This window comes from Lampetra fluviatilis, chromosome 31 (assembly GCF_964198595.1).
Source record: "Lampetra fluviatilis chromosome 31, kcLamFluv1.1, whole genome shotgun sequence".
Taxonomy (NCBI): domain Eukaryota; kingdom Metazoa; phylum Chordata; class Hyperoartia; order Petromyzontiformes; family Petromyzontidae; genus Lampetra; species Lampetra fluviatilis.
Window position 1 is genome coordinate 6,996,028 of NC_136305.1, and position 25,082 is coordinate 7,021,109.

Consider the following 25,082-nt stretch of genomic DNA (forward strand, 5'->3'; position numbering starts at 1 on the left):
ATTGCTCCTCCGCACGACCACAACAAACAACAGCAGCGGCATCAGCGGCATCAGCAAGGCAACAATGAATATATTGGCCAACACAAAGACGACGACGTTGGTGGCGGTGGTGGTGATGTTGGGGCCTTCTCAGCCTCCAAGATGGACATCCGCCTGCCAGGCCGGCACCTGACAATGACGCCTCCGGCCGAGCCGGCCGCGAGCGGTCCTGCGTCCACGCAGGCCCTGGGGTACGCTGCTTGCGCCCTTGGCTACCAGCGGCAATGGCACTGGCAGGGCGTCGGGGCTGGTGCCGCCGCCGTGGTGCCACGAATTGACCGCCTGTTGTACGCGCAGCCGCCGCCTCCGCATCAGCACGTGGGCATCTTTGACGAGACTGGATTTTGTTGGGGTACAAGTGGTGCTTATTACAACCACCACCACCACTATCAACAGCAGCAGCAGCAGCAAAATCTGCATTACGATCATCAAACTCAGCAGCCGAGTCAGAATCAGCTGCATCAATATCATCTGCAGCAGCAACAGCAAATGATGCCATCGCAGCGGGCATTTTCACTGGAGCAACCAAACTTGCTGATGCCGCTCGGCCAATTTCACCTGCAGCTCCTTCACGATGGGAGCAACAATAGCGCAGCTGCTGCTGCTGACGCGAGCATCAGCATCAGCAGCAGCCATCCACCTCTCCTGCCGCTTGCGCAACCCTCAACACGCCGTTGTCATCGCTGCCGGTGCCCCAACTGCCAGCTGCGTCCGGACCAGCAGCAGCAGCAGTTGCAGCATTACGGAGGTTACGACGCCACCAGCAACACCGCTACCAGCAGCACCAGCAGCACCACCACCACCAGCAGCAGCGGCAGCAGGAGGCAGCACACGTGCCACGTGTCGGGCTGCGGCAAGGCGTACGGCAAGACGTCGCACCTGCGCGCCCACCTGCGCTGGCACGCGGGCGAGCGGCCGTACGCGTGCGCGTGGCCGTTGTGCGCGCGACGCTTCACGCGCTCCGACGAGTTGCGGCGACACGCGCGCACCCACACGGGGGAGCGCCGCTTCGCGTGTGCCGCGTGCGGGAAGCGTTTTGCGCGTAGCGACCACCTGGGCAAGCACGCGCGCACGCACCGCGAGGGCGGCGGTGGTGATGGTGGTGGAGGTGGTGGTGGAACGGGTGAGCAGCAGCAGCAGCTGCAGCAGAAGAAGAGGAAGCATGGGAAAAGCGAGGCGTAGCGTTGGAAGAAGTAAAAGCAACTTGCGGGAGGAGTTTAAGGAACATTCGTGGCCGTGATTGTGTTTCTGATAGAGCCGCTACTCCCGTACTAAACTGAAACCTCCTTCTTGGTTCTTTCGGTAAAGTCACGTAGAAGGGAAGTAATAAAATAATACAAATAAAACATAATAAAATAATTCTCACGACGTTTCGGCCACAACGCAAGCAGCCGTCCTCAGGTGAAGAACAGGTCTGTCGATAAGACAGAGTCTGAATGACACGTCCTGGGCTTGGAGCGTCTATTTAAGCTGGGAGGGAGGAGGAAGATGAAACCTCCTTCTTGATTTGAAGCTTTCGTGACTGCAGGAATCCATACTCTTTGGTTCTTTCGGTAAAGTCCACGTAGGTATTTTATTTTATACCTACGTGACTTTACCGAAAGAACCAAAGAGTAAAACCTCCTTTTTTATTTTGCCAGGTAAGGCCCCCCAGAGCTCCACAGCTCTTTTTGCTGAAGCGACCTGGCCACAAATGATAGCTCAACGAAGTCGCTTGTCACGTGGAAATGTATTGCGGCCAAATTACTATCAACACACGCCGCCCGGGGCGTCTTGGAGCGACTTGTCTGAACACATTTGAAAGGGGGGGGGGGCAACCCCCAGTGGCAGCTGCCCCTTTACAAGGTGAACTCACTCAGAAACCGGCCTCCAAGCAAGGGGCATTAGTCCGCCGGTCGGGGGAGGGGGATGATTGCCGTGTGTAGGTTCAGATTGTAGTAAAGGTGCGATGTCATTTTCGTCCGATTGCTACGGTTGGCAATAGCAGCAGAAGCAACAGTTGTAGCGGCAGAGTCACTGATGGCAGTAGAAGCAGCAGCAGTTGTAGCAGCAGAGTCACAGGTGGCAGTAGAAGCAGCAGCAGCAACAGCAACAGTTGTAGCGGCAGAGTCACAGGTAGCAGTAGAAGCAGCAGCAGCAACAGTTGTAGCGGCAGAGTCACTGATGGCAGTAGAAGCAGCAGCAGCAACAGTTGTAGCGGCAGAGTCACAGGTAGCAGTAGAAGCAGCAGCAACAGTTGTAGCGGCAGAGTCACTGGTAGCAGTAGAAGCAGCAGCAGCAGCAACAGTTGTAGCGGCAGAGTCACTGATGGCAGTAGAAGCAGCAGCAGCAACAGTTGTAGCGGCAGAGTCACTGATGGCAGTAGAAGCAGCAGCAGCAACAGTTGTAGCGGCAGAGTCACAGGTGGCAGTAGAAGCAGCAGCAGCAACAGTTGTAGCGGCAGAGTCACAGGTAGCAGTAGAAGCAGCAGCAGCAGCTGTTGCGGCGGTGGCAGAAGGAAGGTGAGCCGGTCGGTAGCTGAAGACGGCACGTGAGTTCAGTTGCAGCAGTGGACCAAGTAGAAGTGGCGGACCAAGTCCTAGGCAGAGGAAGGGAGAGAATAAGTAGCCAACAGTGATGGCCGAGGGAGTGATAGCAGAAAGAGTGAGAGAAGCATTAGTAGCAGGAGCTGTGAAATGAGAATAGCATACAAATGATGAGTTAGAGAGCAGAGTTAGCAGAACACGTGAGCAGAAACACAGGAACTCGCAGTAGAACAAGACAACAATGAGGAGAGCAGTGAGTGGTTGTGATTCGTAATTGGATCAGTTCGCGTGAGAATGTGTATCGTGCACCCTCCTCCACCCGACACTGCCAATTAATACAGCTGTCACGTGTACGAAGGGGGACAATTATTCATGATTCAGCAGCACACCGGAGCGATCCACACCACATTTGACAAATGTGTACGGCGTTTTAGCTGGCAGAATACAACCAGCATCAATCATCAGGCAGTCGTCCGGATTTGTGGCTGTGTTAGGTGGTGTACGACAACACAATTTACTCACGCAATCTGACCCAAACATCAATTAGGAACCAAAATGAGTGGTTGAAAAAGCAGCAGCAGCAGCAGCTGTGACAGCAGCGGCTGGTTCAGGAATGATGACAGCGGTAAGATTGGTAGCAGCAGCTCAGCGGTAGCAGCAGCAAAAGCGCTGACAACCGAATCAGATGCCATCCTGCCATGGTAGCAGGTTACCGGCGACACAAGTTCGACTACCGGATATTGTGAACACCCCCTCCCTCCACATCCCCCTCCCTTCTCATCCCCCCACACCCCCTCCCTTCTCATCCCCCCACACCCCCTCCCTCCAACCCCCCCACACCCCTCCCTCCACATCCCCCCACACCCCTCCTTCCACATCCCCCCATTTCCCCTCCCTTCTCACCCCCCCACACCCCCTCCCTTCTCACCCCCCCACACCCCCTCCTTCACACCCACCCCCCACACATCCCCCCACACCCCTCCCTCCTCACCCCCCCACACCCCCTCCTTCACACCCACCCCCCACACATCCCCCCACTCCCCCTCCCTCCACATCCCCCACTCCCCCTCCCTCCTCATCCCCCCACACCCCTCCCTCCACATCCCCCACACCCCCTCCCCTCTCATCCCTTCACACCCCTCCCTCCACATCCCCCCACAACCCCTCCCTTATCATCCCCCCACACCCCAACCTTCTCACCCCCACACCCCTCCCTCCACATCCCCCCACAACCCCTCCCTTATCATCCCCCCACACCCCAACCTTCTCACCCCCACACCCCTCCCTCCACATCCCCCACACCCCCTCCCCTCTCATCCCTTCACACCCCTCCCTCCACATCCCCCCACAACCCCTCCCTTATCATCCCCCCACACCCCAAACTTCTCACACCCCTCCCTCCACATCCCCCCACAACCCCTCCCTTATCATCCCCCCACACCCCAACCTTCTCACCCCCACACCCCTCCCTCCACATCCCCCCACAACCCCTCCCTTATCATCCCCCCACACCCCAACCTTCTCACCCCCACACCCCTCTCTCCACATCCCCCCACAACCCCTCCCCTCTCATCCCTTCACACCCCTCCCTCCACATCCCCCCACAACCCCTCCCTTATCATCCCCCCACAACCCCTCCCTTATCATCCCCCCACAACCCCTCCCTTATCATCCCCCCCACACCCCAACCTTCTCACCCCACACCCCTCCCTCCACATCCCCCCACAACCCCTCCCTCCACATCCCCCCACACCCCCTCCTCTCCCCCCCACCTTCGCGTGACTCGTCATTTCCACTTCCGGTCGCGCGTCGCCATGGCAACCGGGAAGCCAAGGTAACATGGTGGCGGCTGCTGAATGTTTATTAATCGACAACTCGGCAAACACGCCTCGTTATAACTTTTTAAACATCATTGTCGCCTTGGTGAAGTAACGTTTACTGTTATTGACGCTGCTATTTTTTGTTGACGCCACTTTTAAAAGGAACGGGGAGGTGGGGGCTAACACCTCGCCGGCCGACTTTGGGGCGCGTAAACGCGTTGCGAAGGCTCTTTTTTAAAACTTAAGATTTGTTTTATTTGTTTAACTACGATTAAACACGCAAATTCGTTCGTATCAAACGTGTCATTGTTTCATTTTCAATAGTATGTTTTGCAAGGCGCTATCACTGCTTCGGCGGTCCTTTCAATGACCTAATTCAAAGCATATGGGCCGTCCATAAATGACGTCACGCACCTAGGGGGGGAGGGGGGTCAGACATTTGTGACGATGTGTGACGAGAAGGGGGGGGAGAAATGTGACGTCACATCAAAATGCGCAACTTTAAATAAATAATATAATTGTTATAACAACACATTAAATACGCACTGCAATGACAGTAGTTTAAAGCGATTTGAAGAAAGTTTTATTTTCAAAATGGAAATATGGTTTTAGGGAGGGGGGCAGAGCTTTGTGACGTCATATTTGACGGGGGGGGTCTGACTTTGACGCCGTGTGACGAGGGGGGGGGTCAAAAATCGTCCAAAATCGCGTGACGTCATTTATGGACGGCCCCATACTAAAAACAAACAAAAATAATTCACAGCTGTTTTGTCAGTTCACTGCTGACTGATAAGCCCAGCGCCAGGTATTTAACCCAAGACGTCAGCAATGCTGGTTGTGTGTCTGCTGGAGCCTTTATGAACCCCCTAAGAGCTACCATACTGCCTCTACTTGATTACTGTGACATTGTTTATAAATCAGCCCCAAGTACTGTACTGAAGAAGCTTGACTCAATGTATCACTCGGCCTTAAGATTTGCATTGAACTGCCCATATAGGACTCACCACTGTGACCTCTACATTGGGTCAAACTTAACATCTCTGAATGTTCGACGGCTTGTGCACCAGATCTTATTTATTCATGATGTACTTGCAAAAGAATCTGCAGATTACCTGCTGGATCTCATCTCTGTTTCAAAGAACAAATTTGACCTAAGGTCTACACTCATTTACCAGCTTAATATTCCCTATTGCCGTACATATACTGGAGGAAGGGCCTTTGCTATTGATGCCCCCAGGGTCTGGAATGCTGTTGCCAATAAATTGAAACTTGAGTCACTACCTATGAGATCTTCACTCAAAACTGCTCTAGAGGAGTTGTACACCCCTAGCTGCCAGTGCTATTCAGTGACCTAAAATAAAATGTTTCGCTCCGGATGATCGCTACAAAGTATGACCTGTGTTTTGATTTAGTGTGCTGATCTTAAAGGTGGAGTGACTCATGCAGCCAGCTATGGCTGCAGGGTTTTGGTAGTACATGTTGTTTATGCCATTTATTGTGAAAATTCTGTCACAGTTCCTATGATTGCTTTTTCATTGCTTTCATGGCTTTATTTTGGTGATTTCGAAAAGTTTATTGATTTAGCCATGTTTGTTTGTTGTAGTACAGAGTTAGACTGATGACCTTAATTTAAGCTGTCTTGTGGTTGTTGTTGTTGTTGTTTGACTTGCATCCCACTGGGATTTTTGCACACAGCGTTGGTGTACGGTGTTTTTTCTGCAATATTTTGCTGTCTTTTCTTGGATTTTCTGTTTGCACTTAGTCACATATTCACTTTAAGATGTTTTTTTGTTCATGTTTTTGTTTTTTGTTTGTTGCGGTTGCACCCGATTCAAGAGCTGAATGGCTCACAGGGCTATACCTAATAAATGAACTTGAACTTGAACTTGAAGAGGAACGCTTAAACCTTGGGATTAAACCTGGGATAGAGTGAGATGTGATGTGACGGGTCGGTGGTGGGGGGGGTGAGTCCATGAACTTTTTTTAGAATTTGTGTTTGGGATGGAAATCAATGGAGGGGCATAAGGGTTTGAGTGATGTGATTTCACGGGAATGAAAGGGGTCTGAATGTCGCATTCTTAATCAACTAGAAGATAGGTGTGAGTGATTTGGGAAAAAACAGTATAGTCAAACATTTTGTATTTGCCATCATATCTGCAGATCCCAGCAGTTGTATTGTAATTGTGCCATTATCACATCATTCTTTTGATGTTGATAAAATTGGAACTTTGTAGGAAATCATCTTCGTAGGAAGTCAACAGTGATCGTTTTGAAAATTAACCACTCAAGGCTGCGAACAGACTTGAGTGTTGTCCAGAGCGCATTTGAGCTTGAAGACTGACTTGATCTGCAATCAGGACCAGATAGATTATCATCCACACTGACTGTCCCATCCACTCACGCTGAGCAAAGCATTGTAACAGGTGCATATTTTAAAAGTATATATTTCTGCATCTTCATTGATTAAATGTCACGTTCTCGGTGCAAACGTGTGTAGTAGGCACATTATTTATTGCACCAATTATCCCCCTAAAAGGAAACACTCACACTGAAACCCAATTCATATTTCCTCGCAACGTTAAGCCTACCCAGGGTTAGTGTTAATGTCCGCATTGTTAAATTTCCACAGCACCTTGACATTACCAGCGCGAGTGCTGCCTCGTGTTATTAATAGCCTGTCCTCATACCCGTGCGTATGTAAATGCTAATGCTGGAATGGGATTGTGCCTTACACATCTCCTGCACACGCGGCCTGCTGGGAATTAACTGGATGTTAACCGAACGCTCACCACTGAGCCATTTAATAACACTTCATAAAACATAATTAGTATATTTGTATTTGCGCCATTCTTGTCGTGCAAAGCTATCGTGAAGGTGCCATGCTTCACATGCTCGTATTGTCTGCCAATCGGGGACGATGTTGCTGTGTGGTTTTTAACATAAAACAGGTTATTTTGTGGATAATATTTGTCGGCAAATTTGTACCATGAATGCCAGGACATCTGGCCTTTTTATTCAAATAACGTCACATGATCTTTGGCGTTCACTGTGAAACAGACGGTGGTTATTTTTTGGTGAATACACAACAGCAGTATTATCCAGGATGGCGCTGGGCCTGAGCCGTGAACCTTTGCAACAAGCAGCGGACACGCTGCTGCTCAGCCATTTACATGGAGTAATTGGTTCGATTAACACTGCAGACTTGCGTCAAAGTAGTTTCTCATTCAAATGAATGCGGGGGGGGGGGCGAATGCTCATGTAATTTTTTATCCTGAGCCAGATGTGGGGTTTCGACATTACAATAATTGGGGCAATTTTAGCCAAAGACAACCATTGTTGACTTCCAACCGAGTGGTACTTCTTGATTTGAAGTTTTCGTGACTGCAGGAATCCATACTCTTTGGTTCTTTCGGTAAAGTCACGTAGTTAGAACTAAAATAAAATGAAACAAATCACGACGTTTCGATCGCAACACAAGCGGTCGTCATCAGGCAAAGGAGTCGGCCTCTAAAGGCAAACTGTTTATAAAGGTTTGGGACTGGGCGTAGCCCAAGTGTATCAACAGCACCAGGAGCATGGGCGGTGCGCGAGTAACAATGCAGCAACAATTCCAATGCAGCAGCAATGCCAATGCGGCAACAGTGCCAATGCAGCAACAATGCCAATGCAGTGGGCGAGAGAGCTGCCGTGGCAAGAGGTTATATAGGAAAGAAAGGGGGGGGGGAGCAAGGGGGGAGAGAGAGAGAGAGGGAGGTGGGGTAGGGGGATGGGGGGGCTGCGTGAGCGCTAGGGGGAGAGAGGAAGTGAATCTGGGGGGGTGAGTGGGCGGGGCTGGAAGTGGGACGCTGGGGATGCGGGGGGGGGAAATTAACTCGGGAAAATAGACGAGTACCCGGCAGATATGATGGAACAACCATAAACAGTTAAGGTTTTATCTGGTTAATAACATCCTTCCAATGATTTCTCAATTTGTATCCATCTTCTCGGTTGAAGTTATGTCTATGTTTATATATCTAGATGGCTTCATGAACAAACCTTTGATAGTAGCCCAAAAGTTTGCAGAGTACCTTGGTCTCGGAAAAAACAATATCATGCGAGCCCACAGCGTTATAGCAATGGTCAGCCACGGCAGAGGTATTGGTTCAGCCGTGTTTCAGATCTGCCGTGTGTTCGCGAACACGGTCCGAGACATGTCGTTTCGTTTCCCCAATGTAACTGCCACCGCAGGTACAACTCAGTTTGCAGACTCCAGGATATTGCATGTCAGGAATGACATCCTTCACAGATGGGATTAGATGACGGATTTTGTGTACTGTATTGAATCAGACCTGGATCTTGTGTTTGTTTAAGAGAAACAGCTTTACGAACCAACACCACCTAGCCAGTGAACTGGAACATGTACACCAGGCCCTCATGATTAATGGGTACTCGGACTGCATGTATTGGCAAAGCTGTTTCTCCAACCATGGAGAAACAACCCCCTAAGAAGCCGATCAAAACCATCACGTTACCATGCATAGCAGGTGTTACCAAAAAGATTTCCAAAATCTTAATTACGTGACTTTACCGAAAGAACCAAAGAGTATGAGTGGTACTTTTATTAGATCCTGGAGGGATGAAGGTTGATTCAACCTCCTAACTCGATTTGAGCTCTGCTCTCCAATTCCAAACCAAATGCTGTAACCATTGCGCAATCCACCCACATAAAATATGTATTGCTTGCTGTACAGTACTTTTAGATCATAAGATATGTGGTGACTCCGCTGCACTTTGTATGAATCATTTGGAAGTTAAAAGAGTTTTAAGTTACTTTAGCATAGACTTACTTTAGTACAGAGTCAGTTGAGAAAGCACACTCAATTTCCATGTTAATTTCCTGATGTAGCTCAAACAGTTTGAGCAAAACATTGTAGGTTGCTGTAAAAACAGTCATGAAATGTTTAAGCCACCAATCAGCTGTATTGGTCAGAATTTGATCAATAAATTGGCACGTATAAATAACATCTTTATACATCTGACAATATTGTCGGGTGGGGGAGGGTGAATGACAATAATTTTGGAATAGATCTACCACGTGGCATAACCCAAAACCAATACTGTATTGATCACTGTATTTACTATAAAAAGCTATGTTTTTAAGTTATAGGATAAGCTATGTAGAAGTCCGAAAGAAAACATAGCAGGCAAGTGTTGTAGATATATCGCAAAAAATAGATTACCTAAGGTGCGATGTGTACAGGATGGAGGAAGGACTGAACGGTCTCAACTAATTTGGCGACCAAGGGGAAGACCTATGAGCAAATGCTGGAATACTGTTAGGAAATATTTTTGAGGTCCCACGTCTACTGTGCAGCTGCTGCAATTAAAAGAAAGAAGCCACTGACGAGGTGTGGTAGCATCGGTGGCTTTTGCCATGATGAAATCTTGATACTTGTACGAAGTTAATAGTGGTTGACCTACGTAGAGATTGGCACATGTCACAGCAAACAGACGTTTTCAACACTGGTTCAGGGACACCATTGGAGGTGAGCCCTGCCTGTCCACCCCACGTTGGTTTGAGCGTAGACGTTTTCACTTGTTCATACACATCGTTGGATGACCCACCAGTTCTCCATCAGCTGAATTACACACTTGGTCCAGAATGAAGTACATTCCTTTTTTTGTAAAAGAAAAAAAATCAAGTACGGGCAATATTTTTGTTTGGCCCCAGGTAACACACACGTGTGATAAAGCAGCTAAGTTTGTTACTTTAAAAGACGTATGTGTTGCCCCAGGTAAAATAAGTAGTCTCAACGTGTGCTTTCCTAGCGCATTGGTTTTATTTTATACCTACGTGACTTTACCGAAAGAACCAAAGAGTATGGTGTTAGGCTAATGGAGAAGTTGAGTTGAAAATGGGTATTGTAACTAAAGGAATTGATTTATAGATGTATTGACATTTGCACCTTAATACCATATTGATGGGACTGTCATGCTGGTCTTGTCAAATTATTATCCCTCTCTTTGTTTGCAATCACTGGGAAAAGTATTGGCAATAATGCAGTCTTTTGGGTGGTGGGTGGCTTATTTGGCTCAATGCTTGTGTCAGACTCGCTGAGCTCGCACCGCTGAGAACTTGGGGTTGAATTTGGGTTTCAGCCACTAGAGATTCAACCAGGTTATGTATCGTGAGGTTGATGGTCTCAACCCAGTCACCAATAACTGCACCAAAAAAATGGATAATATCTTCTGATGCTCAGCTTAATTCAGCCAATCATTGCAAAGGGGTATAAAGGGTATGTGTGTCGTGGATGATTGCCTTGTGGCCAGCCACTTGACCGAGCGTGAAGGAACGCTGGACATCGTCACGTGAGAGAGACCTATTATTAAGTAACTCATAAGTTTGATCCCTGAGGCAAGGTGTCTCGGAGAGCTGTTACCTGTATCAACATTGAGACAGCATCTCTGAGGACTTTGGTTCGATTCCTGACCGTAGCCACTCAATAAACCAGGTTGTCACGTGTAATGAGTTTTATGGTCTCAGCCGAGGCAACGTTGTATTTGTGCATGTGCACCACTAGCAGTGTAGTCCATTAATAGCTCGTTTAATTGCATAACGTAATTGCATATGCCCACTGGGAAAACACAAGTCTCAATCGACATGTTGGTGGAAAATTAGTTTCTGGCAATTTTCGGTGCAAAAATATTTCCTGTCGATATTTCACGAAATTGTCGCCAATTGTTTGCTTCTCTGTTAATCTGTTTGTTACCGTGATTTAGTTCGTTTGTGTATCTTAAAGGAAGACTTGGTTGGATATGTGTGGATAAATATACGCGCAATGAAACTGGGAACAACATTTGCGCAAACAAAATGGTGCAAAGGAGGAACGCGTCCATTGTGGAGATGAAGCAATTACCGTAATTTCAGGATTGCGAAAGCTTGTGATGTTCAGGGCTTTATTTCAGCTGGAACTGCCTGAGGCTGATATCTGAAAAGAACATTCATACCCCGCCTCCCTTCCCGCTGTTGTTGGTTGGTAGGGGTAAGGTAGGTTTGGGGGCCCTGGAAATAAGAAATTTAAGCGTGTTGATGACTTGAGTAGGTCTTCATCCAGCTGTAAATCGGTCATGGTTGATGATTATAACAGTAGTAGGTAACTATCAGTTATATCATTATCCATTTGGTTGTGGCCTAGTACTGATGTAAAGACTGTGTTGGTAAGTCTCGAGGTGAAGACAGGGTGTCGGCGAGGCTGGATGCAGCAAGTCTGGAGGATCTTGGGTGGGGAAATTCCCCAGAGTGTCCAAAAGAGACAGCTGGGGAAATACCCCTGGAGAATCCACGAGGATAAAAGCAGGGCAAGAAGGGATGTTCGGGGTCTGTGGAGAGGGACTCGGGCCATCGTAGCTGTCTTCACGTCCTAACTGTGTTCAAGTCATCACTGTCTTCAAGTCATCGCGGTCTGCTCGGTCATACGATCTCCACGTCGGCATTATCTCATGACGACGGGGTCCTAAGCTACGTTACGTTAAATAAAAGAAACCTCTAAAGTTAGAGTCCGGAGTAATTCCACTAGGATTGCAATTGGTGACTAGTTCATGTCGTTGTTGAGGGTTGACTGCTAGTTATTCTTTCAGGATCAATAAAATTGTTACTATTTTGTCAGGAGTAGAAATTGGTTGTCTGCTATCGATAGAGGCACTGGTAATTTCATTAGAATGTCACATTTCAAAAACTAGCTGAGGGCAACAAAGATGAGCACTACCCCGCTTGGTGACACTTTGATTTATATCCTTACGTGACGTAACGTCCAACGTATGATGATTGATTGAACTTAAAAAAGCCAAAGATCCCCCATATAGCCCCAACAGACTGTTGGGGCAAGTGCTATTAGCGAGCACCTATACAGGCTGGCACGCACACGAGGGGGTGGGTGGCTAACACCACGCCTGGCCGCATTTGTCTCCCAAGTTGCAATGTTTACACATCGCATCAGGTACTAATTTGAGGCTGAGTTCATATATTCATCACTGATGCTGGTCATGAGCGGGAATCGAACCCGGGTCGCCAGGTATGTAGCGCAGTTCGCTAACCGCCACACTACCGCTCCCCACTACTTAAAAAAACCACACACACACTAAAAGACCATAAGTGCATATGAAGCACTGACTAGAGTCAGCATGGTGCTTGATGGGGTGATTTTGCCAGTACCATGCTCCGCTGGCTGCCTTTGTCTCCCTGTTCTTTAATTATACAAACACTCTTAGGTAATATATTCTAGGCTGAGTAAACCTAGGGGCCGGGTTTAGATATTGCTTACTAATGTTGTGCATGGCTGGAAATCGAGCCCATATATCTTTGATGCAACGTAGTGCACAAACCACTGCACTACCGTTCCATATATGCACACACACACAAAGATCCCCCGTATAACCTTTAATAGACTGTTGGGGCATATGCTATTAGCCAGCACACACACACTTTGACACATACGTTAAGGCATACACAAGGCCAGGTACACACATACACAAAGACAAAGATCCCCCGTATAGCCTTAACATACTGTAGGGGCCAGTGCTGTTAGCGAGCATCTATGAAGGCCGGCACGGCACACGAGGGGGTGGGTGGCCAACACCATGCCCGGCCACATTTGTCTCCCCAGTGGCGATGTTTACACACCGCACCAGGTACTCATTTGAGGCTGAGTCGACCTAGGGGAGGCCCAGGACCGGTTCAGATAATCGTCACTGATGTTGGCCGTGAGCGGGAATCGAACCCTGATCACCAGGTTTGTAGAGCAGCGCGCTAACTGCTACACTACCTGCTATACTACCATTCACATACACGACGCACAGAAACACGCGTAAGACACATTTACACACTCGGAGACACAAAGACAAACACACAGGTGCACATGCTTGTACGCAAACTACACTTCAGGATTTAAGCGTTACCTTGATCTTGCCCATACACCATTCTGGCTTGTCCTTGGCGGTGTGTAGCTGGGCATTCGTTTTTTGCTCATGAGCCAAAGTGGGGGTGAAATGCAGAGATGAGGGAGGAGAGGCAAAACCGCCACGTCCAGTTTGGTAACATAGCCCAGAGCCCTCTTTGGGAGCTGTCGGTGTTAGCCGCTGAGGTCGTGAAGGTCTTCATATGTTCATGTTGTTCCGTCTCCCATGCACCGTTCCCGTTGCGTTTTAATGTGCACTCATGCCTACTCCATTTCGGGCGATATTGGCACACCAAAAAAATATTGATTGCATTCTGATTTGTCAGAGGACATTCCTGATTTTCTAAACGAGAATAGGTACATGGCTGTGTAGGTACAGGTCGTAAAAAATATTTTATTATTCTTAAAATTTAAGTCAAATAATTTAGTGGTAGAATAGCTATATTTAATATGTTTGTATGCGTGTCATTACGTGTACGCAATGTATGAATCAAATCACACCCTGTATACACTTGCAAATAAAACGTTCCATCTCAAGGGATTATCCACGTTAAATATTTTCATTAATTAATCAAAGCAATGCATCTTAAAACGTGGTAATGTATATTAATTATTCTTAGGATGCGCTGGTGGTAATGCTTAATACTCAGAACCTAAGGCATTTTCGGCATGTTTAGGATTCAGTGGAGATGCTCGATTCAGAGTACATCTAAAGCATATTTAGAATTCTTAGGATCCATTGGTGAATATTGCACATACTCCTTTAATCGAACTGCCATTTAACCAAACTGTCAAGAATGCAAGCTATCAACATGTAAAGGCATAATGGGAGACATGTCCCAAGGTGGCCTTTCTGTTGAATTGTTTTACCATCATCAAGCACACTGAATGGGTGGTAATTCTGAGTGGTCAGCTTGCTCCCACTGAGCCAATTTGTACTGAGTTTATTGATTTGATTTCGCTATAGCTGCCAAATAGTTATATTCATGAACATTTTAAACGACACGCCATATTAAAAAAAAAATTCCGTGAAAGAATACTGTGAGAGAAATACCTAGATAGCTTTAGTGGCTTATCATGGCCATGTCATACACACTTAGCTGGCAATACCAAAGTTATGGTTTCAGATTTGAAGTTCAGGCACTCGTGGTTAATCCCAGTTTTGTGTGTGGACAGTTCATGATCTTATTTCCACCTTTGAATCCTTGAAACAAAATACTGGCACTTTGGCAGAAATTACTGTTTAGAGACCGCAGTAGGAATCAAACACCGGATTCGATGCAAACCGGCTTAGTGGTGAGCAGATGATGATCACAACAGCGGCGATGGTTGTGATTAAAAACAAGTCACGAAGCGCAATGAGAAACCAAAGACGACTTCTTCGCCTAGACCAAATGTTTGCCTTAGGCTAAGGTCACATACATTGACTAAATGACCATTACACTTGACATGCTCAGGATCATTACATCTGGACACAAAAGTGATTTATTGTTGACAAAATCAATGTTCTCACTTTTCAAACACATTCATTTGATTCTTTTGGTTCCTACTAATTGTTTCATGCCACAGAAGGGCATGACTGCCAGAGGAGGTGGCGAGGGGGACTCAGGTGATTCAGCATGGCTATGTTGGAGAACTGAGCTGGCATGCTAAGGAGACGTGGGTTCGAATCTGGCTTTGATTCATACACAATGAAACCAGATTCTCAAGTGTTTAAATCGATGGTCTTAATCCATCTACCAATGCCTGAAATACATATTTGCTCCTGATTTGAAGCTTTCTAGACTGCAGGAATTCATACTCTTTGGTTCTTTCGGTGAAGTCACGTAGATAGGAAAAATATTAGCTTTTTTGACGAATGCATTGATCAATTGCTGATGACTTTTTTTTTGCGATGCACAAATAACTTTTTGCTCGTTGCGTGAGTTCTGGATGAAAATGCCTTCATCTCATGATTTCATGTCGATAATGCTATTCAAATATAAATGGGATTTTTTCTTGCTCATTGGGGTGTAGCTCATCTTCATTACCAACGTAAAACCGATTATGAGAGTGCCACATTCCCGCGTTAAATGCCAGTCTCTTCACATGTAGACCACTGTTGACTTCCCACAATGCGGTACTGAACCCAGAGGAATGAACTTACGATCAGGATTTTAACCCGTGCCCTTGTGATCGTGAGTCAAGCACTGTTCCAACAGGACCACCCAGCCAGATAAATTATATATATATTTTTAAATAAATGACTGTAGATATATCTCCCTGTAAAAATAAGTTAAAGGTGGTATATGTGCAGCCCTGCAATTTTTTTCTCACACCATTGCTGGTGGAAGGGCCTCCACTTTACGCCACCACAATTGCCCTGCCGATCGCTGTGGTGCACACATTTGTACTTCTGGGTGGGCAGCTGGCAGATTTAAAAAGAACTTGACCATTTGTGTCAAATGCCATGCTGGGAGACGTAAACTGGTGACATCTGGATTACAAGTTCAGTGTGCCAACCGTTACAGCACATCATAATTATATCCTTGTAGGAGAAGCTAAAGGTTAAGGAGAATGTGTTTGTGTGTGGTGCGCAGTGGGGCTGCCTTGTCTCAGGAGTACTGCCGAATGAGGCATCCAGGTGCCTGTACTCACAATGATGGTAAGAATCACATTATTTCCTGTACCATTCATTTGCTCCACCACTACATTACAAGCAAGGTGAGAGATAATTTAAACAAACCCAAGTCATTGAGAGGTGTTTATCATCACTGGCAAACCTAAGCCAGTGGTGGAAATTCCATATTTTTTACATTTCGGAGTTAGTCTTTAGACGGGGTTAGCCAACTAAGTGGTGCTGATTTTAAACGCAGATAGATGATGGAGTTGATTGAAGATTTGAGCCACTAAAAATTCAACCAGGTTTTTTCCTGGGTAGTGATTTTTTTGGTCTCAGCCTTATCACCAATAATTGCACAAAAAGGTTACATCGCATGAGAAATTTGGCTTGGTTAATACTGGTAGGAACCTCTTGGTTACACCAGCCCACAGGGGATTATTGAGTCCGTCCATCTGTCCATTCGTGCATCCAAAAATGAGAGGGGTGGGGTTGGGTGGAGAGAGGAGGGTGGGGAGGGGCTGGGTGGGGTGGGGAGGGTGGGGGTGGGAGGGGTGGGGCTGGGCAGGGAGGGACTGGTCACCCCGTGGTGCCTTTAAAAAACTCAACGTTTAACCTACTCACGCCGGCTTGTGCCCGCCCTCACAGTCGGGCATATTTGCGGAATACACCACGCCGCCGTTGACCCTGGCCATTGACTGAGCAACCCAACGCTCCTACCAGCTCCCTCCGCAGGAATGTGTTGCATCTCAACCCAGCTTCGACGATTACAATCGACAACTACCTGTACAAGATAAGAAGTCATTACAGCCAATGCTGTAGATGCCAGCATACATTGTCCCAACTTCCTACTGCCTGATTTCATAACTGCACTCACTTTCTAACATTGAAGTCTCATCTCAAAACCGCCATCTGGGATATGTGGGGTGCCAGAAATATATCTTACCAGGTCACTTATTAAAGATCCAACAAAGGAACTAACCTGGACTCTCCTTGTCTCGTTCGCGAAGCTCTTAACCATTTTATAATTCCATACGCACGGGTGATGCAGGCTACCTCCGCCAGACGTGTGGAATTAAGTTACCTAATTGTGTGGAATTAAAGTCACCTAATTGTGACTCGCATCACGGAACGTTGCCCATCGCACGCTTTTGCAGAAGGTACAAATGGAATCCACCTGGCGACCACAGACATGACTGAAGGGAGGGCTTCACTATTCTGGCAAATCACCCGATGATACTGGATGTAATTACCAGCAAAACGTCGTACTAAAAAATTGTAAATGTTGTGGATTCGCTCTTCAACACACCGGTGGGCTAAAGTAATGAACTATTTTTCTGTTATCAACGTGACACAATTTTTACTGATTGGCCGTGTCGGGTGGTGGAGGGTTGCGACACATTTATAAATAACGCGATCTAACCCAAAAACCTTTATCATGAATAATATTGGTCACGAAAGCCTACGTGTTAAATGACTGGATTTATTTTCAAACTCAACGTACAATTAAAAAGACCCATCCGTTGCTTTTCAAATTCCATACGAAGGAAGAAGACCACCTGGCTACGTGTTTCCCCGTGTTTTTACGTCTCGTTTACATTTTAGTTCCGTAATTGGCACCACGTCACAAGACAACGCAATTTTATTTTGGAACTCGGAGAACATCCCAATGCACGACCTTATATCAGAGAAACCGAATAGAATGTCACAAACGACGTCTGAAGTCGTTGAACAGGCATTTATAGCTCTGGAATGGGCAAGCATTTGTGTTGCTCTGCAAACAGTGTTCGTCACGAGTCAATTAAACCAACATGTTTGAGTTTCACACTTGGAAGTAAGCACATTTGCGGCAAACTAAATGTAATATTGTGGTTTATATATGATGTAGTAAACCTGCTATACTAGAATACTTACTGTAACCTGCTAAAATGGAATATTTGATTTGTTAATGGATGATTGCCTAGAGTTGAACCCAGGCTCCCAGTCGTACCGGTTCAGTGCCCTTGACACAATATTAGTCTCCTGTGCCACCCAGCCATCTCTTTGTCTTCATTACGAATGCAAGCCTTTGGATGCCTCTGTGTGTGTGCATACGTGTGTGAGTGAGTGGGCACATGGATGTTTACGTATGTGTATATATGTGGGGAGTGGTGGCATAGTGGTTATCAAGCTGCGCTATGAACACAGCGACCTCGATTCAATTTCAGGCCACGGCTATTTCAAGTGGCAAGTGATATCTGGAAAAGTCTGGATGGCAAAGAACTTCACGAGACTTTATCAATGGATTTAATGCACAAATTTAGATCAGCAGGACATATCTTTGACACCAAAAATCTACATTGGGCCCTGTTCATTCATAAAATCCGTACTGGAAAACATGTGCTTTACTTAGCTAATTCAGTAACCCGATTGTCAAATGTACGATGTGAACGAAGTTCATGCATACATGCAAACCAAATCAACCTAAAACGTACATCTAATTGCTTTTTAACTATCCCTAGGTGACAAAGCCTTTGCCGTTGCAGCACCAACTTTTTAGCACAACCGCATTTGCAAATGTGATTTGTAACATTGATCCTTACCCGTGTCTCAATAGTTACATTTTAATGTGCTCTTTTATTGAAGGACTGTGTTGTCTTCTGGGGCTGTTATTGTTGTTCTGTTGCCTTGCCCAAGCTTGAATGTAGAGTTGACACATTGGCTAGATGTACTTATGCAGTTTGTACTTATATGGTCTCTATTATTTAATTAGTTTAGTTACTTGCTTACCTTATCTCTAGTTTTCACACCAATCGTTTTTGTTGTATCGTTTGTTGTTATAACTTTGCTGACCTGTCCTTACTGGACATCTGTGAAAAATATTTTCATCTCTCATTAGATTCCTGCAGTCTAAATAAAGATTTTGATTCTGAAGTTCTAGGGCTCCCCTAGGTCGACTTACTCTTTAATGAGTGCTTGGTGCATTGTGGAAACATCAGTACTGTCGACACAATCACTAACAGGCGTATTTCTGGCCAAGCCACCCCCCGGCCTTCATAGGTGCTCGCTAACAACACTTACCCCAGTAGTCTTTGTTGACCATACGGGGTATCTTTGTCTTTTAATCTGCATGGGTGTGCGTGCACACGTGCGCGCGTGCATGTGTGTGTGTAGGTCGGTGCCATATTTCAAGCCCTGCCAGGCAGGGTGGGTTACAGCGACCGTTGAAAGGGAAAGGCACTGGGGGAGCTGCCCAGGGAGGAGGGAAACAGTTTGAAGATGGTGCAAATACAAATGGGAATGAGGAGGTGGAGAAGGAGGAGGATGACGACGACGAAGAGGAGAAGAGGACGGCACCCCTTGAGTTAATGGCTGAGGTGAAGTGCAGAAACCAGCTGATGTATGTGGATGCTTGTGATGTTGGAGGGGGAGACACGTAGCCATGGAGACTCATATCGCATAGCCAAAGGGGCCATTAGAAGCTATTAGTTGAGGGGTCACAGCAATAACTTTCTCCCTCGGTCTAAAGAGTTGGTGGTGGGGAAAACATTAAACATTTCCCCTTGCCCTCTGCATTTCTACACCTATGGGAATGACCAAATCACGCAACAGTCTATTTATGGTTGACAATATGCATTCAAATAGCCGTGGTGTGCAGCAGAGGGCATTTTCAACAAAATACATTTGACTGTACTTCTATGCTCCCCGCCTCCACCAGCCTGCACTGACCAGTGTGGTGAAGTATGGTTAAATAACCTCCATAAGCTGCACATTGGGAGGCCCTAATCCTGCAGTGGATTGACAAATATACATTTCCATCCAATCGACTATTTAAAAGAAGCGGACCCCCCACACTGAGTCTCTTTCGACAGATAGACCGATAGAAAAAGAGGAAAACACATACCAGGAACTAGGCACCAGTTATATTCATATGAAATAAATATGTTCATCATATGGTGCTCATTTACATAGGCAGTGTTGAGACAGTGGTGGAAATTCCACATTCCTGTGATAGAGGCCAGTCTCGAACAACCTCCACACCACGTTTGTCATGGGCGTTGTTTCATATTCTTTATGTTTTTTCGGTAAAGTCACGTAGGTAAAAAATTAAAATTAATAAAAGTAAAATAAAATAAAAATCACGACGTTTCGGAGGCAACACAAGCTTCCGTCTTCAGGTGGAACCGTCACAGCACGATAGCTGTATCAAGTGATACAGCTGTCGTTTGGTCAAAGGCAAGTGATACAGCTATCGTGCGGTGACGGTTCCACCTGAAGACAGAAGCTTGTGTTGCCTCCGAAAAGTTGTCGTGATTTTTATTTTATTTTTATTTTACTTTTATTAATTTTTACCTATGTAACTTGAACGAAACAACCTAAGAATATGAATCCTTGCAGTCACGAAAGCTTCAAATCTCGAATGGGCGTTGTTTGTCCACACTACACCATGCTGGTCCGTAACGGCTATTTGAAGGTGTATTTAACTCTTGTTACGGGGTTCACCATTTTTGTCAACACTCCCGCAATGGAAATTTCAAAAAAATTACAATGACACACATCAGCTCGACACGCAGTAACACTCTAGATTTGAAGTTTTCGTGACTGCAGGATCCATACTCTTTGGTTCTTTCGGTAATTTAATTTATTTTATACCTACGTGACTTTACCGAAAGAACCAAAGAGTATGCAGTAACTAGATTTGAAGCTTTCGTGACTGTACGGATTCATATTCTTAGGTTTTTTTCGGTAAAATCACGTAGGTAAAAAATTAAAATTAATAAAAGTAAAATAAAAATAAAACAAAAATCACGACGTTTCGGAGGCAACAGCTGATACAGATATCGGGCTGTCACGGTTCCACCTGAAGACGGAGGCTTGTGTTGCCTTTTTTACTTTTATTAATTTTTTACCTACGTGACTTTACCGAAAAAACCTAAGAATATGCAGTAACTGTTTGGGAACTCTTAGGGTGTTGGGTAGTTCATAGCCTGGGATTGGAACCTTGGACCTCAGCGGCTGGCTAACCGACTCTGACATGACCATTGAGCCCACGAGCACACCCAGCCACCTCTAGATCAATAAAAGTTTATTTGCGTTCTCGCTGTAGCAGTGTCTGGAGGTGGTGATTTGTCTGACTGTTAACAGTTCCTTGGAGCGATAATGGGTGCCGACTACAAGCTAGCAAGGAAGCTCTGTGAGATGAGTGAGTATGGAAGTTCATTTTTTTACTTTCTTCTGTCAGGGGATACACCTACTGTTGGATTATATGAATATACTCCACTCAGCTAGCCAGCGTGGATTGGCGATGGCAATGAGCATGGACGGTGAAGCTCAAGTAAAGTACAACAATAGATTTTGCTGCACTTTCTTCTGTCGCCCGCAACGTAGCTCCGTAGAAGTATCTTGCACATGTTAGGAACGGTGGTCGCACATGCAAGCACTCTGCAGGCCTAGCTTTGCTTTGCTTCTGCGTTCTGACAAGATCGGACGCAGTCCAGGTAATTTGGTCAAAAGCATAAGTATGAATGGCATTGAAATAATACAGATATATAGGCCAGATTGACTCAAAACAAGTCAAACAATCTCCTGCTTCTCGATTGAAAGCTTTCGTGACTGCAGGGATTCATCTTCTTGGTTCTTTCGGTAAAGTCACGTAGAATGAAAATAATAAAATAATAAAAATAAAACATAATAAAATACAATTCTCACGACGCAAGCAGCCGTCCTCAGGTGAAGAACAGGTCTGTCGAGAAGGCAGAGTCTGAATGACTCTGAATGATGTTTTATTTTTATTATTTTATTATTTCCATTCTACGTGACTTTACCGAAAGAACCAAGAAGATAAATCTCCTGCTTCTCAAGAGAACATCTATGGAATTTTACTGTTGAGGTTTATTTCATAGCCAACAGGCAGAGCAACGGTCAAATGTCATCAGCTTTTCATCATCCACACGTCTGACCTATCTGATTGAGCAGTCAAAACATAGAGTGAATCTCCACTCATTTGCAGACAACAGCTCTATGTTCGCTGTGAGCACAATGGCATAGTTTAAAGTTTTTTTTTATTATACTTTGTTTAACCAGGCGAGAACTCTAGAGACTAGGATGAGTTTCATTTGCAACAGTGACCTGGGTCACCAACGTGCCAAAATCAAAACATAAAAATCAGAAACAAACACAACTGTATCTAAGGTGCTCTATAAATCTTATATTATACATCATTTTTTGTCTGTCTGTCCGTCTGTCTGTCTGTGGATGCACACTTGCGAAGGATTTGGCTCCTTAGGCCGTTTTATAACACTTCCCCCTGTGTGCGTTCACCACTCGCAGTCCTGATTTTCGAGCCGCACAATGCAGAAGCCAAGCAGTACCTGCCTGTTATCGAAGCGAGGATCACTCAAGGTCGGTCATCTCCCCGCCTCTCTGTATGTTCGTCCTCTCTGTCTACATATTTATCCGTCTGTCTGCCTTGCAGTCTCTCTCTGCCTCTGCTCGTTTTGTAGCCCTCTCCATCTGTCTTCTTTCTTTCGTATGGCTGACGTAGATGCAGAGCAACGATGACAATTTCACATTTCGGTGGTCAAGCCAAGATAGCAGCGTCAGGAGCAGCAGAGTGTATCGCTGTAATGTCTCCTTCGTATTTGTGGATCGGGAATTGCATCGTTATGTGTTGTATGGTAATTTTTAGATGACCACATTCGCATACTGGAGAGTTTTTTTATTTTCCATTTGTGCATCAGTCTTTCGAATCTGCCATGGTTTGTACGGATGCGATTTAGGGTGGCCCATGAGCTTCGTGGAAGATAAAACTCAGGGACCTTCTGCGTTGGGTCTTTCACAACAAGGTGTTTGTTTGTGAGTTCTTTTGAACTCCATTCAGCTCTCCAGTCTTCACCGGGGTTGAACTGACATTGTTTGAGGTTAAGCGCATGAGTTCAAAAGAGCTTGCCGTGACTTCATGCGACGACGAGGGACGTTATTGAGGTCGTGATGATTGGGAAGGCGACTGTTTTCCTCGATTCACAGGACTTCCCAGAGGGTTGCAGCGTTGCGTCTGTATGTCTACATATCTCACAGATACTTGTGTAAGGGATGTCGAGAGGTGAACCCTGCTGATAAATAAATACACAAATAAATACTCACCGGGAACTAACGACTCGCGAGTTGAATGGCGGTCTCGACTCTCATTGGCGGGGAGCTATCACGGGGGGCGTAGCCGACCTCATCGTGCACGAGCTGATTGGAAGGTGGAGAACCATTGCAATCGGATTGGTCGTCGGGGTAATATGAAGGAGCCCGGGAAACAATCCAAATGGAAATGAGGGGTCGTTCGGGAGACCGTTAGAAAGGATGGCGAAGAGGATAAAAGGAGCGGAGTTAGAAGGGTTTCGGGGCAGCCTGAACTGATGAATTACCTGAAGTGTTACGATGTACTGTGCGAGAGACGTAATAAGGTCTAGGTTCAAGACTTACACAGGCCCCGACATCCATTAGACTTTTTAGTTTAACACCAAAGCTTACGCGACAAATATCATCCATAATAGTTTTTTTTAATGGAATTGTGTTTGCAGAAATATATTTTTTATTCATGTCGTGTTGTATGTTAATGGCTTCAGATCACCCCTCAAATCACCAAAGGTGCTACATTCACCAGTATTAAAATGTAATCTGTTCTCGAATCACAACCATAAATCATAAAATCACAAGATGTGTGAATTGTCACCCCGCAACCCGCTAATGTGCAGCGTTACAGCAAAGGACCTACTGCTGATGAAACTTCATCAGTCAAATGGTCAAGGGGTTGCCTTTGATTACACAAACACCACGACTAAGACACTTTGTCTCAGAATGCCTGTCGGTCAGCAGACAACACGAATTAGACACGCTGCACATTGTTCTGCATGTATTCATTGTATCGGAATCTGTATCTTTCTGCGTGTATTTTCTGACACTGTGTATGCGTTGTCTGCTTTCGCTAGAGGTCGAGGCATCTCAACACGAAGACAGCAGCGATGAAGATGATGATGATGAAGAGAGTGATGATGACGACGATGATGATCTCGACGACGACGACGACGATGATGATAGTGAAGAGGATGAAGATGAACCTTTCAGACGCAATGCATTATGCTTAAACCTTCAACAAATTAGCATCAAATAATACATCGTTACAATTGGATTCAAGTCAGCACATTCTCATTTCAAGACAATGTCACTCCATCAAGGGAGACATTGGAGGATTAAGCAGTGGTCCATTACCGAGTGCAAAGAGACTATTTGAATACCTCGTGCCTTGCCATAGTCGGTTTGGCAGTTAATGCTTTATGGAACAGCGACATTAACATCATCGACCATGGTCATTCCACTGCTGGATGAAGCCCTTCCCAAGTTGCCCCACCACCTTTTTGCAATTCTGTCCTGTAATAATCCACCTCGCATCTATAAACGGACTGATTTTATTTCTTCATCTCCTTGGTTAGTTAGATAAATGTTTTAGAAGGATGATGCGTTGATTATCTACTTGTCAACAATGTTCTCAATGCAACGCGCACTCCCTGATGCAAAAAACCCGCATCAACAATAACACGTTTGTGTGGCATTGTTATGTGGAGCGGTGTTGACTTTTAAAGCGTTTATATTTCACACTATGGCACCCAACGGTGGCTTAATTTTGAATGCAAAGCCTATTATGATTACCACACGTGGCTCAACAATTAGTGGCTGGAGTGCTTGTGGCAGGACGAGCCTTTTCATCAGTCGTCGACAGATTTCGTTGGTGATTCTGCGTTGTCCGTGATGCAGAAGTACAACTCACAAACAAAAACATTTATCAATAACACAGCCTTAAATAAGATAGATTACAATTCCTTATAGGGCAAATAAATACTAACTGATTACTAACGTAGCATAATCACAATAAAACACATTCCAAATGATTACTAATCTACAACTCGCATCGTAACAACTGCCTGATTACTAATCTAGTATATAATTACAATAACCCCCCCCTCAAATCGTTGCACCTGATGAGTTAATGATGACGTCACCCTACTGCTGCTCTATATAAGAACGGGAGACAGAGCAGAGCCTCACCATTCTGGCGAATTGATGATGATGCTGGATGCAATTACCAGCGAAACGTCGTACTCAAATTGTAAATGTTGTGGTTTCACGCTTCAACACACCG

General features: G+C 45.7%; 1 protein-coding gene across 1 annotated transcript; it reads left to right on the top strand.

Moving 5' to 3' along the window:
• Positions 1-4,373: 4,373 nt before the first annotated feature.
• ERICH2 (glutamate rich 2) lies at positions 4,374-24,825 on the top strand. The gene is made up of 6 exons (XM_078871193.1): positions 4,374-4,398; positions 15,897-15,961; positions 19,070-19,272; positions 21,041-21,098; positions 22,226-22,297; positions 23,875-24,825. Exons 1-6 carry the CDS (start codon positions 4,379-4,381, stop codon positions 24,054-24,056), a joined length of 600 nt encoding a protein of 199 aa, XP_078727319.1. The 5' UTR covers positions 4,374-4,378; the 3' UTR covers positions 24,057-24,825.
• Positions 24,826-25,082: the final 257 nt, after the last annotated feature.